This window comes from Neovison vison, chromosome 12, assembly GCF_020171115.1.
Source record: "Neovison vison isolate M4711 chromosome 12, ASM_NN_V1, whole genome shotgun sequence".
NCBI lineage: Eukaryota > Metazoa > Chordata > Mammalia > Carnivora > Mustelidae > Neogale > Neogale vison.
This window is the reverse complement of record NC_058102.1, coordinates 48,943,354-48,960,250: the sequence shown is the minus strand read 5'-3', so window position 1 is coordinate 48,960,250 and position 16,897 is coordinate 48,943,354. Positions and strand designations below refer to the sequence as shown.

Below are 16,897 nucleotides of genomic sequence, written 5' to 3'. Positions count from 1 at the left end.
CTTAATGATGACATGCCTGGAGACTCAATCCTTGCACTCCTCTTCACTCTGTAAACTCATGACCTTCATGAGTTCACCTGGTATTAGGTCTTTAAATAACCCCTCTATGCCTCAACTCCCAAATTTATGTCAGTTGTCCAGACTTCTTTACCAACTTCAGACTGATCTGGCCAGTTGCCTCCTTAGCACCTTCACTTAGAATTCTAATGGACATCTTAAACTTCATATTCCAAATTGAACTGACTTTCCTTCCCAAACCTGCTCACTCCAGTTTCCCCATCTCAGTTGATGGTAACTTCATCTTTTTTTAGTTGCTCAGTCAAAAAATTTGAGTTATTCTTGACTCATTCTGCTCCTATACACTGGTCTACTGGCTTTTCTTATACCATGGAAGGCAAATCTCTACTTTAGAGCCTTTGCAAGGATGTTCCCCTTGCCTGGAATCCAAGTGGCTATCTCCCTTACTTATTACAAGTGCTTCCTCAAATGTCATCTCTTCAATGAAGTCAACTCTAATCACTCCGTTTAAATGTATAGCCCACTCACTTAGCCTTACATGTAATTTTCCCAGTTTCCCCCATCCTGCTTTACTCTTTTTGCATAGCACCTAACACCTTCTAACATAACATGCAATTTACTAATATTTTATGTATTTGGTTTATTATCTGTCTCCCCCGGCTAAATTTTAAATTCTCCAAGGGCAGGGATTTCCGTCCTGTTCCCCATGTTATCTTAAATGTCTAGAACGTCACGAGGCACATAGTAGTTGCTCCAATAAATATTTCTTGAATGAAAGAATGAACTTTCACCACAATATTATGAGAAAGTCACAATTATTCTTCTTTATCACCTGAGGAAACTGCAGCTTGGAATTAATTAAAAGTTATACTACCTGTAATGATGGGACCAAGACTCCAATCCAGGCCTCTCTCCTTAGAGCTCACACTCACTATTCCATATCCAGTGGTATTTGCCCAAGGTAGACAGAGGAGATGGGGGATACCTACGTAAATGATGCAATAGGGATTTGAGGAAGTGACAGAAATAAATCTTTGCATGCCAAGCTAAACAATTTGGACTACTTTCTATGGCAGAATCTCTGAAGTAAATGGTAACATGATTAAATTTATATTTTGGAAAGAGAACTCAAACAGCTGCCAGATGGCGCAAAGGAAGCCAAGAAATTCCCAGTGGAGAAAAGTAGCACATTTGGGGCTTCATTCAATTCTAAGATTTCCACAGCTAAAAATTGACTTTCTTTCTACTAATTCATTAGCGTGTAGTTCATTTACCCCAGTCCTCACTTAGAAAAAGTCTGACACAGCACAAATCATTATGAAATTATACTTTATTTATATATATTAAATATTGATAAACTAAACAAATTAATTACTTTCCATTTGGGTACAGTCATAGTCGTCAGTGGTATTCTGAAGCACCAGGCATGAGAAGAAAAGCAATATTCTTAATCAGGAGACAAATCATATCACCTGACACATTCAAGTGTCCCCTGACATGCCATTAGAGCAGTGGCTCATAATACAGACATGTTCCCAGGTAGGCAGCGACTGGACGGCATCGTTTCATTTATAAGTGCTCATGGTATCAAGTGAAATAAATGCATAACCCACAGGGTCTTACTTAAGTCAGCTGCCTAGTTGGCTCCTGAGATTATGCCTTAAAATCACAGTCTTGCCTAGTTGGTCAGAAAAAAGAAGGGAGGAGGTTGAGTGAAATAGTCACAGGATAAAGGAATTATAAATAATACATATATTAATAGTCATTTTCATTACATAAAAGTTGCTATTATAAATACTTTGACTTATGAGTCTAAAAATATATTCTTCATATAAATAATGTAAAATATTAAATATTAATAAATAGATTTAGATTTAAAAATTCAAATATTGCAGACAGGATGAGCATTATTTCGATGCTCTGCGGCCGGGAAACACACTGTGACTCCTTTTCCGCTTCCTTAGGTTAGATCTTGGTGAGAGATCATTCATCACTTTGATGAGTTCATTTATCGCTTTGCGCTGGACCTGCAGATCATTCACCTATTGGGGAAGAAAGCAGCAAAATTAATTCCAGACATACAAGCCATCAGGATATTATGCTGTTAATATCATGAAAATAGAATTATTCCTTCAAAACAAATGATTTTCACTGACAATATATTATCTTGATACACAATGGTGGTTTCTTCACTTATTAAGATGAAAATTATAAATAAATTGCCAGTTATGCTGTAATATGATGGGATACATGATATATCCTCAAATTTACTGCCATGGAATTCTCAAAATTATATAGTGAAAACAGCCTTAGTGGAGTGAAGTGGAGTGACAAAAAATGTGGGTTTGAATACTGTGTGTAATAACTCTGACTTTAAACCAGTCACTTGACCTCTCCGAACTTCTGTTTTCTCATCTAAACAATGAGGAGATTATTTCAATCATCTCTAGGCTCCCTACCAATTCTATCCACCTTGTACTTTTTTTGTACTTTTGTACTTTTTTTGTACACTTGTACACTTTTAGTGTGTACTTTTGTACTTTTTGTACTTTTGTACTTCTTTTGTATACTTGTACACTTTTAGTGTGTTGCAGAATAACCTGGAGGCCTGATGAAGAACTCAGAGACCCAGATGCATGAAGTCAGAGAAGACCTATGCAGTTATGTGGTTATTAAGCTCCCCAGGTGATTCTGTTACTCACCAAAGTTTGAGAACCACCAGTATAGGTTCAGTACTTTGTAAACACCAAGTCTAAGACAGATGAATACTATAATTTTTTCATTTCCCCCCAATTTGGTCAGTTTCATCATTTCTACAACGGGATTAAAAATAAACACTAAGCATATTCATATGGCAATAAGCAACTACTAGCACAAACTTTTAAAATTAGGGATTGCAGCAAATTTCACTGCACCTTTCTATGCAAGCAAATTCAACTGTTTCCTCACTCTAACCTGCAGGGCCATTTAGGTGAGTTCACCTTTATTAAAATGGGGACCATTTACTTTCATCTTGGCTCTGCCACTGTGTTTCTTTCTAATACTGGAAACACTGTGACCACCTTGCCACACTTCTGAGAATAACTAGAGGGATTCTAGGCTTCAGGACTAATTATTAAAAAGTATAACATTCTTAAATACTAGCAACTCAACCAAAGAAGACAGTGGTTGAGAGCTCATTCAAATTGCCCATTATGAAGCAGGAGGCTTGGAGCTTCCAGAAGGATGGGACCCACAGATTTTTTTCAAGGCCCCGTTACAACAGAGTAGGAAAAAGTTTCTACCAACTGTGTTTTCCAGTGATAAGTTTTACTTTCCAGTGTTCTGAGTATCACCAAGAAACCAAGAGACTCATCTAGGACTGAACAGCAAGCAAAGGGCAGCCCTGGGTTAGGAACAAGTGCTTTTTCAGTCTCCAGCCTGGGGTCAGAGGGGACCCGCTGACCATCGGAAAACACTATCAGTGGAAAATGGTAATGATCTTAATAATTTTCCAAACCACTTCTGTACCATCTAACATACTCGAGACTAGAGAAATCCTGAAGAACAAGCCTGTACCTGATCTGAGAGGGGTGAGAGACAGGTCAAGGAAGAATGACAGCTGCCACACATCCTGAGAGGACAAGTCATCACAAGACCCTGCCCTTTCTCATTCAAATTTTGTACATCAAAGCCAAACCCAAAAGAATCTAGTGGCCTTTGTCTCCTGATAAAATTTTGGAAACTGTGATTTATCTTTATCCTCCAAAGTTATCTCTCAGCTTCTGAAAGCCATAACTTTAAAGACTCAAGGCAGTTTCATGAGATAAGGCTTGACAAGCTAAGGATCTCTCCAGCTAAGATAGCTCAGTATCCAAAAGTTGATAAAACAATTTCTTCATAAGGTATAAATTCTATTTTCTTCTCAAAAAATAAACACTCCCTCTGCTACTTGGGCTGTACCATGAGAGGTACATGAGAGACTGACCAGAGCCTGGCAAGAGAATGTGCTTAGTTCCTTTTCAGAGACCAGAGTTTTTTGCTATCTCATTTTCTTTTTCTATCCATGGCATGGTACAGTTTTAGAGCAAAGGAGAACGGAGAAATCACAGTGAACCCAAAAGCCTCTTTTCAGGGGAGGAAAGTGAGCCCTAGCCAAGCCTGTGAATCATCTGGGGTCACAAGGTTCCTTGGTGACCAATGTGGGAGGAGGACACAAATCCTCTCCATCCACCTCCCCACCCCCGCCCTTTCAATTAAGACCTGCAGTCTCCCAGCCTAAGCAGGAGACTTCCCATCACACAAACAAGGAACAATGAGAGAAGTTCTTCTCAGTACTCCCCTTGGCTCCTTCACTACTTCCTCCTCACAGGATTTGTCCATTCACCTGTCTCTGCACAACAGACACAATGCCAGCATTTCCCCCCAACTCACAAAATTAAATTATTTCCATATTGACTTGGCAAAGTCCCCCACAAGCACAAATGCAATTACTAAGGAGGAGTTCTGGCCATGGGTTCACGTCACAGTTTTAACAACTATACCCAGTAGCTAATCTCCTTTCTGGAAATTCTGTGTTTTGCAAGAGCCTTTGCAATGAAATCAAAGAAAGAATTAAGATCAACTCACGGGAATTCGAATCAGCTTAAGGAAGTCCTCCCGCTTACTGCTGCTGTTATTGAAGAACCTGACAAGCATGTCTTCCTTGATGGTATCCATGCTCCTTTGAATGATCTGGTTATCTTTGAAGTTTTCAAACAGTTTCAAGTAGAAGGAGACAATTTGGCTTTGAATGATTGTTTTGTCACTCTCCTTGGAAGAAAAGAGCACAAAGAAAGGTTGCTATGAATTTATGTCTCAGAAAATAAGCAACAGGGAAAGCAGCAAAATGGAAATACTCAGTTTACCTCTCTCCAGTTCTTCAAAATATCTAAGAAAAGAGGCCCACCATCTGCTACATCTGGATTACTTGCATTCTAAAAAAGAAGAAAGAAAAATGGTTTGCAATCCCTAAAAATGTACTTCAGATTTTATTGCTGACAATATCCACTGATTTTCTTTTCAACCGTATTTAGTAAAGCTGGTATGTTGGATATAGCCAAATACTATCACGCCATTTTATCTTCTTATTTTCTAGTATAACCCTTAAATTTCAATATTACCAATGAACTCAACAAGGCCAATGATACTTCAATTGTCCCAAATAACTATACTAAGGAAAGGAAAGTATTTTCAAGCCTAGTTAAAAAAGAAAAAAAATTGGCAAAATCATCTCATTATAAAATACTGCCCCCCTATGGTACTGGTCTCCATAACATCTACTGATGCCCTCCTATACGGTATTACCAGCTTTAAAAGATAATTCCAAGTATGTGTGTGTGTGTGTGTGTGTGTGTGTGTGTGAAATTGTTTAGATGACATAAGAATAAAAAAGCTTGAGAATGCTTGAATATAATAGCTCCAATTATAATAGCTACATTTTGGACAAGTCATAAAATATTTAAAATGCAAAAATGATTTTAATTAACCACAAATAACATTTTTAAAAGCTCATAAAACAAAACAAATTAAATTTTAATATAAGCCAGATTATAACTCCTACAAAATCTCAGCAAGTGACTGAGTTCAAGTATACTCCATAGATAACATAGGGCAGTATAACTTTGAAACCATCATTTGGAGAGAAACACCTATAATTTTTTTAAGCCAAAACTTGAAGGACCTCATATTGTTTAATTGATCAATTCAGATTACCATGTTTAATGCTAATCTTGACCTTTTATAGTCACCCCCATAGTATTCTAAGAAGTCAGAAACTAATAGCTAGTCATTGTTTCAATATGCATATTACTTGACATCACAATTGAATTCTCACCACAAAATTATCAACATTGTGCTTTATATCCGTATTATTCCCATCTTTTGGGAGATTAGCAAAAGCCCCTAGGTCTCTATAGCACATTGAGCAGAGGGTAAAAGCAGTATCTAGATCATTTAGTTAAAAATATGCATAGTAAACAGTCCAAATAACACCAAGTCTTCTCAAGTTGACTATGGCCTAGAGATATCAGCGTATCATAGAGACAACTCCCAGTCAACATTCAGTCATTTCAACACCAGCAAGTGTTATTAAAAGATCATACTTACAAAATATTCCTTTAGGTCTTCTATTTCTTTAAAAAACATGGCCTGACAGTAATAGCCAGAAGAACAGAAAATCACGCAAAGCTGAAAAGCTAAGATATAGTTTGTATAATTCATTGTTTTGTAGTTAGGCTGAAGTAGTTGAAATCAGTAGCTCCCAGTTTAAGTCGATCAGGTCTAAAAGACTGAGCTGATCTTTCGTTTCTAATAGCTGACCTACAGACAATCAGAAAACTGTACTGCATCTCCTTCTGCTGCTGGTATTTATACCTAGTTGAAGTCCTCAGGATTACGTATTTTCACAAGTTTTTTTTAGATGAGATGGTGACAGATAGGCAGAGATGCTAGTTTGTATTAATAACTATGGTTTTGTGGCATTTTGGTGTTGTAGTTAGAGTTTCCTTTCAACTCCTTGGGTCTTTTGACGATGAGGCAGACCCGTTATGCCCACCTGTGCCATTCTTGTGGGATCCTTTGAAAGAACTTTTACTTCACACCATTCATGGATTGGAAACTTTTTTGCATCTCTATCCTTTGCCCTTGTAAATTGTTGAGTTGTTGTCCACAGAGCACATTGATCACTTGTTTGTGGTCAGAAGCAAGTAAAAAAGGAAATTCTAGAGGAGCTCAAACTTTTACAAAGGGGGGGTGCCTTTTAAAATTTTTCTTGCAAATGACCAAAAAGCAAGGAAAGAGTGTAGTTAAAAGAACAAAGTGGTAAGGAAGTCCTTCATCAAAGTTGGTTAGTAAAATATCTACCACAACTTTGTATTACCCTGGACCAATACTGATGAATAGAAATAATAGAAGAAGAACAAGAACAAGAAGAACAAGAACAAGAACAAGAAGAACAAGAACAAGAACAAGAAGAACAAGAACAAGAACAAGTAGGAGAAGTAGAGGAAGAAAGAGGAGGAGAAGAAGAAGAGGAAGGAGAAGGAGGGGAAGGAGAAGAAGAAGGGGAAGGAGAGGAAGAAGAAGAAGAAGAAAAGTAAAAAGAAATAGATAAAAATAATTTTTAAAATATGTTGTATTTAATCCAATACATCCCCAAATCATTTTAATATGTATCAACACACAAAATTTATTAGTAAGATATTTTACCTTTCTTTGTCATACTAAATCTTAAAAATACAGCATGGATTATATACCTACAGCACATGTCAGTTTGGACTAGTCATATTCCAAATGTTCAAGCTACATGTGGCTAGAGGCTACCCTACTGAACAGTGTAATTTGGATGGTCAATTGTTCCAATTAACCATTAATAATGGAGAATCTTACTCTTTTCTTTTTTTATATCTTTTCCTTCCACATACAAAAAAAAAAGCAGGATTCTTTCTTCTCCTTTCCTCCCTCAATTATTCATTTTTGAAGTAAAACACTCAGGATGGTACAAAAGGTCCTCACTCTTTGGTTCCAACCCATATTGCACTTGTACCTGTACTCTGTATACATCTGTAGTATTGTGTTCTAGATGCAGACTTGAATCCTGGCTCCATGACTATCTGGCTATGTGATTTTGAGGAAGCGTCTTAATTCTTCTAAGACTTAGTTTCCTTACCTTTAAAATGAGACTTATATTAGTATCTCCTTCTAGACGTCAGTTGAAAGTTAAATTACTTGATACAAATGAAGTACTAAGAATTTTACCTGGCATGCAGTCAGGCACCCAATAAATTATCTATTGCTATTTGGGCAGGTTAGATGACCAGTCATTCCTTAAAACAACACATCCTGAACCTTTGCTTACACTATTCCTTTGTTTGGCCTTGAGTTTCCTTCCCCCTCATTGGCCACTGGGAATGATACCCACCCATCCAAGCCTTGCCTAAAAATCCATTATTTCCATAAGTTCTCCCCAAATTTCCTTCTTTTTTTTTTTTTAAAGATTTTACTCATTTGACAGACAGAGATCACAAGTAGGCAGAGAGGCAGGCAGAGAGAGAGGGGAAAGCAGGCTCCCTGCTGAGCAGAGAGCCCGATGCTGGGCTCGATCCCAGGATTCTGGAACCATGACCTGAGCCGAAGGCAGAGGCTTAACCACTGAGCCATCCAGGCGCCCCCCAAATTTCCTTCTTAAAATTAATCTTATATCCTCCATTCAGTCCTAGCACTTGATTCATACTTTTTTAAGAGCCCTGGCCCCTCATTCTCAGTTACTCAGGTATTCTGTCCCCTGTTAGACCAAGTTTTTTAAAACCAGAAATTGTTGTATTGCTTCTATAACCATTTTTCATTCCCTAAAAGCATTTTAACATGGAGATATACCCATAGACAGCTCTGAATAAATGTGAATCTGAATGCTTATTTGAAGATCTACTCTGAGTTCTTTTCCCTTAAGTTCTCATCATAATGCTGTCAAACCTAACCTGTAGGAAACTGGTTTCAAATTAAACAGGATTTATGGTCAATGTTGGAAACATGATGCTATACCTCTTTAGCCAAATTCTGTTTACTGGGACAATCTCATGTATTATTTTATGTCCAAAAGGCCAGAAAACTCTTTGAGGGAGCTATCTTCTCAAAGAATAAACAAAATCAAAACCTACCTGTGGGGCAAAAGTCTCATGTTAAACAAGTGAAAAGGATAGAAATTATAATGCTGGCCACAAAGCTCTATTGTAGCTCTCCTCAGAAAAAAAGTACAGCCCAGATAATGTGCTCACAGCATGACATAGTGGCAAGAAATCCTTCTCAGAACCTTGGAACACTCTGCAGGCACTCACCACCATCTAAGAAACAAATGGCCAAACTTCTAGTTACTGGAAGGAATATTCCCAACTTTCTGAAAAGAAGTAAAGATTGGTCTTGCCCATCCCTTGGTTTATCCACTGAAATATGGTGTTGGGGGTGAGGAGTTAAGAGCAGTGGGGGCCATAATTGGGAATTACATATCATCTGGGTGTTTGTAAATTGGGCATGCCTATTCAAAATTACAGATATATATTAAGCATATGTTTACAATATGGTCAGATGTTTGCAATTGGTAACTACATGACTAAAATCCATCCTCTAATAATTATATAACATGACCAAGCACAGCACAGAATTATGGAGTTAAGGAGATTATCTATGGCCTATTCCCTCATTTTTTAGATGTGTAAATCAAGACTCAGAAAAATAGTGGTTAACCGGCGGGGGGGTGGGAGGTCGGGGTACCAGGTGGTGGGTATTATAGAGGGCACGGATTGCATGGAGCACTGGGTGTGGTGAAAAAATAATGATACTGTTATGCTGAAAATAAATAAATGAAAAAAAAATAGTGCTTAAATTCATTCAACTGGATAATGTAGAGCCAAATATAGAACCAAGATCTTTCCCCTAATCTATCTGTCTTCCAATCAGTCAATATCCATTAATATTGTTGTATATGTCTTCAACGGTGTTAGTTATGTGAATTCAAATAATTATATCCTATTAGGTTTGGTGTCTGGGATTTTTTTTCTGTAGAATTTGTGAGATAATGGTCATTCTTTAATTTCTTAAAAAATAGTAAGACTGTAAATAAAATTTTAAAATTCTCAATTATATATCCCATCAGACCCAACTTGACAGACACGAGACTACATGGACAAGAGACACAATCTATCAAGATTCTGTACTTGGAACAGCCTATATTTACTTTAAATGCTCTTTTGTTACCTCTTTAAAATTCCTAATAATTTTTTTAACAAACGAAAGCTCCACTTTCATTTCACACTGGTTTCTGCAAATTTTGTAACCGGTCCTGTATCCTAGGCTAGAATTGAATCATATTTAATTAGATTTTCATCTTTCAACATATGATTCTTTGGTTCAGAATGTTGTCACTACAATAGTATTTCCTTTTGTGATCTTTTCCTGTCTTGTCAACTTTACCAAAGAAGACATTTCTCTCTCTTTTCTGCCTGTAAAACACCTTATGTTACGCATGCAAACTAGAGGTTTCACACCTTGTGGGTTCAGCCAACACTGAGACTGCAGAATAATCTGCCACTAAGATATCCTTTAAAAGTTTTACAAACCCACCAGGAGCCCAAGTGTGACCTTATTACTAAAACAAAGGGGCTGAAAACTTTCTTTTTTCTTTTCAGCTGGACTTTCTTTCTGAAAACTGGCTATGATCATGCATTAGGCGTCAGCAAGATTTTTGATCGTATCTCATACTCTCCTCATTCTTAACTGAGTAACTAATGGTAAGACAAAATTTACACCTTGGTTACCCTTTTTCCTCTGTGATCAGCAGTCATATCCCTAGCACTCACAACCAAATTATCTCTTCCAGACTTTGGTGTAGATTTCTTCCACTGACTATGAGTCAATATTGGATCTATGCCCCCACGCTCTTCTGACTCCCGGAACTCCTGACATCACGCAAAGTGAGCCTACGGAAGAATGACATACAGAATGGAAGTCCATGTGGAGTCAGATTTTCCCCGCAATTTGACTCATAAAATCCCGTATGTTAGAGTTTTCTGAATCCCCCTTTTTCTTTCATGCCATCTGGGCAATTTTGAGAGGTGGTTCAAAAAATATAGAAGACACTAACGTAACACAGTCATCGGCTCACAATATTCTCAATTTTAAGTCAGATGGGACTATGCATTGATAACGTAGAGATTAAGGCATGCTTGGAAGGCAGTGTTTTCATTCCACAAGGAATTTTAAAGCACCAAGTAAGTGCCAAGAACTATGATTGGCACAGGAAAATCAAAGAAAGATGGTACAGCTCTGTTATGAAAGTATTTGTTATATCCTAATTTCAATCAATTAGTAAGTCCTTATTAAGCACCTACTACATGCCTATAGTTTTAGGGGTTAAAAGAAGTTAGCAGTGAGACAATCTAACAGGAGTATATGTCACCACATTGGTAACCAGGATTGATTCCTTCACTCTAGATACTGAGTGTGTATCTATATTCTCCTCCTTTTCTCCATGTGTATCTTTCTGGGGGTGGGGGGCTGGTTCCTACAGTAGAAGAGAACTGGTTATTGTGCCATGCCTGACATACACATTGCGTTCCCTACTCCTGTATCTATGGCAGGTATTACTACTCAATCATGGCATTCTTCTTGTGTCGAAGCTTAAATTTAACCTGTGAATCCTATACAACACTGAAGTCTATGTAAGTACTGCCAATTCATTGATGTTTCATTATCTATTTTCTTTTGAGATCTAAGATTTACTTGTTGTTATGCTTCTTACCTAGATTTGCTAGATGAATTCTTTCAAATTGCAAAGAAGTAAAGACCTTATCTCTTACTCTGAGAACATTAGTATTAAAGAAAATCATTATAGACCATGAAGTAATAAAGATCTTTGGCCTAAAATGGGAATCTCAAGTTCTGGTCCTAGATATGCTACTGATACGATGTGGAATTTTTGCAAAGACTTTACCTGTGCCTTACATGTCAACTATATCAACTTTGAAAGAAGAGTTGGATCCAATGAACAATGTTTTCTTCCATTCCTAACATTCTATTTTTCTATGACTATGATTTACAAAGAATACCAGACATTCCTAAGAACTAAGGTAAATGAGGTACAAACTCCAACAAACTTGGGATTCAAAGAGAAGTAATTGAATGATGGAAATGTTGAGGAATTTCATCCATGGCTCATGTTCTGAATTTAAGATGACTCTGAAATTTGAATTTGAACTGAGCCTTGAAAAATATATAGAACTTGTAAGGTCAGATAAGGAATAACCCTTCACAGTTTGTAGTTAATCCTAAAGGCCATGTACTTCTTTTCCCAATGATCCCATAATGTAAGTTTTTGTCCAGGTGGTCCCTAAAAATGACACTAAGCTTTGAAAACATGTGCCTTTTCCCAAAGGAGACATACCTTTCTATCTCTCAACACAAAAGTTCCATACAGGACATTTACATTTTCCATAGGCTATGTGGAGGGGGAATTCTGAATCCATAACCATTCAATAAATAAGAAGTATTTTAAACCAGGATTTGGTAAGTCATTATTACTGTGTCCTTACTCCTTGAATCAATTCATGAAGTACCTGAAATAAATTTTCATCTATATGCTTTCAAATGGAAAGTTTTTCATGCTTATAAAATTAAGGGGATCTTTTAAATAAAAAAAACAGATAATCCAGAAGAGCACGAAAAAGAAAAATATCATCTATGATTTTACTACCCATAAGTAAATACTGTTAGGATTTTGTGCAGATTCTTTCATATTTTTCCTACGTATTTATCACAGTGTCTGGTAAAAATTATTCCTCAGTAAACTAATGTAGATTAATGAAATATAATGAAAAATAATGCAGTGTTTAGGCCCAAAAACTCTAGAATGAGACTGTTGGGTTCAATCATGACTTTGCTCCTCACTCTCTTTTAAGTTGAAGCAAGTTATTTAATTTCTCTGTCCTTCAGTTTCCACATATATAAAAAGGTGATATAAATTGTAGCTGTCTCAAAGGATTTCATGAGTATAAATTAGGTTAATATGCATAATAGTGCAATACCTGACCTATAGTAAGAGCTGGATAAATGTTGGTCAACCTTACCTACATCTTCCAATAGCCAGATCTAGTCTTCTTCCTGACACATGGGACACTTCACAGCCTCTTGAAATTAAGTGGGATCTTGTGACTTTTCCTGGCCAGTCTATTTTAAGTCTATGCGTGTTATTCCTGGGACAAAGGTTGAGCCCCTGAGAAGACTTCTAGCTCTCTCTTCCCTTGCTACAGTGGTGGTGGAGATCATACATTTTATGGAGATGAAACATAGAAGATCAAATACATAGGTTACTTCTACTTTCTTTCAGAACGTCAACAACAACAATAATAATGGAATAAAAAGTCTATAAATCCTCAGAGACAGAAAGAACAAGACACCAGCAGATAAGAAAGGTTAATAAAATTATAAAAGATGGATAGAAGTTGAACATGTGATAACTGACTTCAACTTTAGATTTCTCTGACTGTGATAAATAACTGAGCAGATGAATTAAACAAAATGAAAATTGGATCACACTGTAAAAGTGCAGAAGATTCAAGAATTGGCCTGTGGTTTATCAACAATTTTTGAAATAGGAAGTTCAGGGTAGGGTTGAAAACAGGACAACTGGTTGAAATATATGTAAGATGTAGTTAGATCCCTTCCAGCCCACTAAGTCAAGCCACCACCCCTGAGATGCCTTGTTTGAAAACTGAACATTAGCTTTCCAGAAAGGTCCTGGATATGTAGCAGAGCTAAGAAAGACTTGTCTTGATAAGATTAAGATTTAATTGAAAGCTATTATACTGAACAGTAAGACAGTTACAATTCCAAAATGCTTACTGTCAAGTTTAAAACTGCCAGGCAAGTAACTAAAAGATTTGTCTTCAAGAAAACTGGTAAGCCCAAAGGAAAAGACAAACTGACAGTTAGGGTTTCCCCTAATGAAATATGACAGTTTCAAGCATCACCTGCTAGGATGCTTGTAAGTCAGGACGCTATATCTATTTCAAATAAGGTACCCATTCCAATAATTGGGACCTTATTATTAAACACAAAAACACAAATGACCATAAAGCACTTCAGAAAATACTATAGGGTGAAGACAATTTTCAAAAAAACAAATGGAAAAAAATAATAATTCAGAGGAGAAAGAGACAAAGTAGAGTTCTAAAAAAATGAAGAGAAAAAAATTAAGAGAAGATTCATGAAACAAGGACATTTATAGACTGATAACCTCTTAGAACTTAAAAATATAATAACAGAAGGCTAAAAAGCAATAGAAGGGTTATGAAATAAAGTTGAAGAATTCTTCTAGAAAGAGCAAAATGAGAACTGGAAAAATACAAAGAAAGTTATAAAAACTAAAGAGTTGATTCGGGAAGCTCAACACCTAAGTAATAGAAGCTCCAGAAAGAGATGGGAAAACATTAAATGAAGAAAATTATCAAAGACATTATTTTAAAAATTTTTCCATAACTAAAAAACATTAACTTCCAAAATGAAAAGCCTAATGAATTCCCAGCAAAGTGAGTAAAAACAACTCCATTATTAAATTTCAGAGTGGATTCAGAGAAGATCCTCAATGTTCAAGGAAGGGGATTGGGGGAAAAAGAGATCACATATAAAGGAATACATATAAGGAATACATCACATATAAAGAAATAGAATGTCATCTAACTTCCCAATAGAAATTCTGGAAGCTAGAGGTTGTTGGAGCAATACCTTCAAATATCTGATTAAATCTGGTAAGTAACGCCCAGACTAGAATTTCATACTCAGCCAAACTATCAATCAACAGCTACATTCTTTTACTCATTTAAGATCTCATAGCTTTATTTCCCATGTACCCTTTCTCATGAAGGATTTTGAGAAATTTTAGGAAGTGTTTAACCAAACTGAAAAATCAATCAAGAAAGAAGACCTGGGATCCAAGAAACAGAGAATCCAGCACAGGAAAGAAGCTTGAAGATTTTCCAGAAAGTTATGAAGGTAGTCCCAGGAAGTCAGTTGTGCAGCAGGCCTAAAGAGCAACCAGCACTGGTTGGAACCAAATGAGGAGAACCAGAGGATGTCTCCAAGAAAAAAGTAATTAAGGGGCACCTGGGTTGCTCAGTCAGTTAAGAATCTGCCTTTGGCTTAGGTCATGATCCCGGGGTCATGGGATCCAGTCCTGATTAAGGCTCCCTGTCTGTTTCTCCCTCTGGCATTCCCTCAGCTTGTGCTCTCTCACTCAATCTCTCGTTCTCTTTCTCAAGTAAATAAATAAAAATTCTTTTAAAAAGGAATATGTGTTTGTCTATACTACAGAGAAATTTCATCCTTGCCAGAGATTGGGGCTGGGAGATTGTGAATTAGTAAGGGGCATGTGGAAAACTGAGAAAACCAACCAAATAGCTGTGAACTCCAGGAAAAACAAGTATTGTACAAGAAATAAATGCAAAAACATACAACAAATATTGTGAACAATATTTACCTAGTCATAATAATGCAAACTTTAGGGGCACCTGGGTGGCTCAGTGGGTTAAAGCCCCTGCTTCAGCTCAGGTCATGATCCTGGGGATCTAGGATTGAGCCCTGCATCAGGCTCTCTGCTCGGCGGGAAGCCTGCTTCCTCCTCTCTCTCTCTCTCTGCCTGTCTCTCTGCGTAATTGTGATCTCTGCCTGTCAAATAAATAAATAAATAAAATGCAAACTTAACTTAAAAAAAATGTAAAATAGCTATAAAGGAAAGATAGGAGAGCAGGGATGCTAAATATATGCATGTACATTAAAATAAGTCAATCACAAATAGAATCTTTAATAAAAATAAGTCAATCATAATTTTCTATAGAAGGAAGTACATTGATGCTATCTAAAAATGGGAAAAATGCAATATGAGAAATGTTTAGTGATATAATAAAAATTGAGCTAAGAACTGAAGTTAAATGGACTGAAACTGATTGTCTCAGAGAAGTGTGTTTCAGAAATGGAAATGCATGGATCAGAGAGCTTATAGTATAATAAGCTTTGTTATAAACCTTGTAAGTATTTGCTAAGTTTTAGAGTCCCCAAGACCAGTCTCATTTCTGACACCAACTGCAAGTTCAGACAACCCTCAGTTTCAACAGTTTATTAAAACGACTCACAGAGCACAGAAAAAGCATCATATTCACAGTTTATTATGCAAAAGGTTATGGTTTCTTCAGAGGGAAGAGGCACATAGGGCAGGGTCCAGAAAAGTTCCATGTTCAGAGCTTCATTTATCCTCTCCCAGTGCAGTTATCAGTGCCAACTTTTCCTAGTAATGACATGTGGCAGTATGCATGTCAACCAGGAAAGGCACTCAAGCCTTAGTGTCACCACATATATTGGGGATTTTATAGACAGAGTTGACTATCTGCATGACTGACCTTCCATCACAGCCCTTCCAGAGGCCAATCTGATACCCTGTGGCCCAAGGCCCCCAACATAAATGGCATTGTTGGCATAGACTATTTGACATAGCCCAAAGCCCCAGGTAAACAATGATACTCATCAAACAAGGCTTAGAGGTTACCACCCAGCAGCTGAGGACAAAGGCCATCTCTCTCTTTGGACAAGGTTAATTCATTACTGGGGTAATACTATTTTTTTTTCTTTTTATACAGTTTGTTCTGCTATAACATTAATATCATTTATAATGTGTATATTATAGTATAATCATATATAAATGTATAATATATATGATTACCTCCTACCCAATTGGTAAGTAAAAAAACAATGTTAATAAAATGTGGAATTCACTTTGGTTCATCCTGGATTATTCCCATTTTAAGGGAGAAGACAATAAAGTACAACTTCTTTCACCATTACAAGAAAGCTTTTGTGATATTTGAAGACCTTAAGAAAAAAGTCAGAAAGTCAAAAAAGCATTTTACATTAGGGCAGGTGGTGATTGGTTTCATGGGTTCAAGAATTGTTAACTTTCTACTCTCTGGGAAGCAGGAAGTACAGATGAAGAAACTGAAAAGATGTTTCCTCCTGTTTACAAATAATAGGCAAATTAAAATCGCTGCACTCCAGATAGGTTTTTACTTGGAAAAAAATGCTTTCTATCAAAGGCAAATGTCCTCAGGTCCTACATCTCAAAAGAAGAAGCTGAAGCAAGATTTTAAGGCTACAAAGGATTGATACACTGTGATGATAGGTGGAAACTTCTCTAGAGATTTAACAATCTTTGTGTTTTGATGAGAATTCTTGTTGTTTTTGTTAATGCTCTGATTGTGAAGCTGGGGTGGTGTTAAATAGATTGTCCCAAACCTACTTGCTCCCCAAAACCCTGTTATTCTTA

At 36.8% G+C, this 16,897-nt stretch overlaps 1 protein-coding gene across 1 annotated transcript; it reads right to left on the bottom strand.

Annotated features, from left to right (window-relative positions):
* Window positions 1–1,913: 1,913 nt before the first annotated feature.
* On the bottom strand, window positions 1,914–6,258 carry IFNG (interferon gamma). Its single transcript, XM_044226984.1, has 4 exons — window positions 6,145–6,258; window positions 4,905–4,973; window positions 4,627–4,809; window positions 1,914–2,060 (listed from the first exon to the last, which is right to left on the bottom strand). The coding sequence occupies exons 1-4, from the start codon at window positions 6,256–6,258 to the stop codon at window positions 1,926–1,928; spliced, it is 501 nt and encodes a 166-aa protein (XP_044082919.1). The 3' UTR covers window positions 1,914–1,925.
* Window positions 6,259–16,897: the final 10,639 nt, after the last annotated feature.

Coding starts and splice junctions, on each gene's coding strand:
- IFNG (XM_044226984.1), bottom strand. CDS start 6,258: ATGAATTATACAAACTATATCTTAGCTTTTCAGCTTTGCGTGATTTTC. Junction 4,810..4,904: donor TTTTGAAGAACTGGAGAGAG/GTAAACTGAGTA, acceptor TTTTCTTCCAAG/GAGAGTGACAAAACAATCAT. Junction 2,061..4,626: donor TTAAGCTGATTCGAATTCCC/GTGAGTTGATCT, acceptor CTTCCCCAATAG/GTGAATGATCTGCAGGTCCA.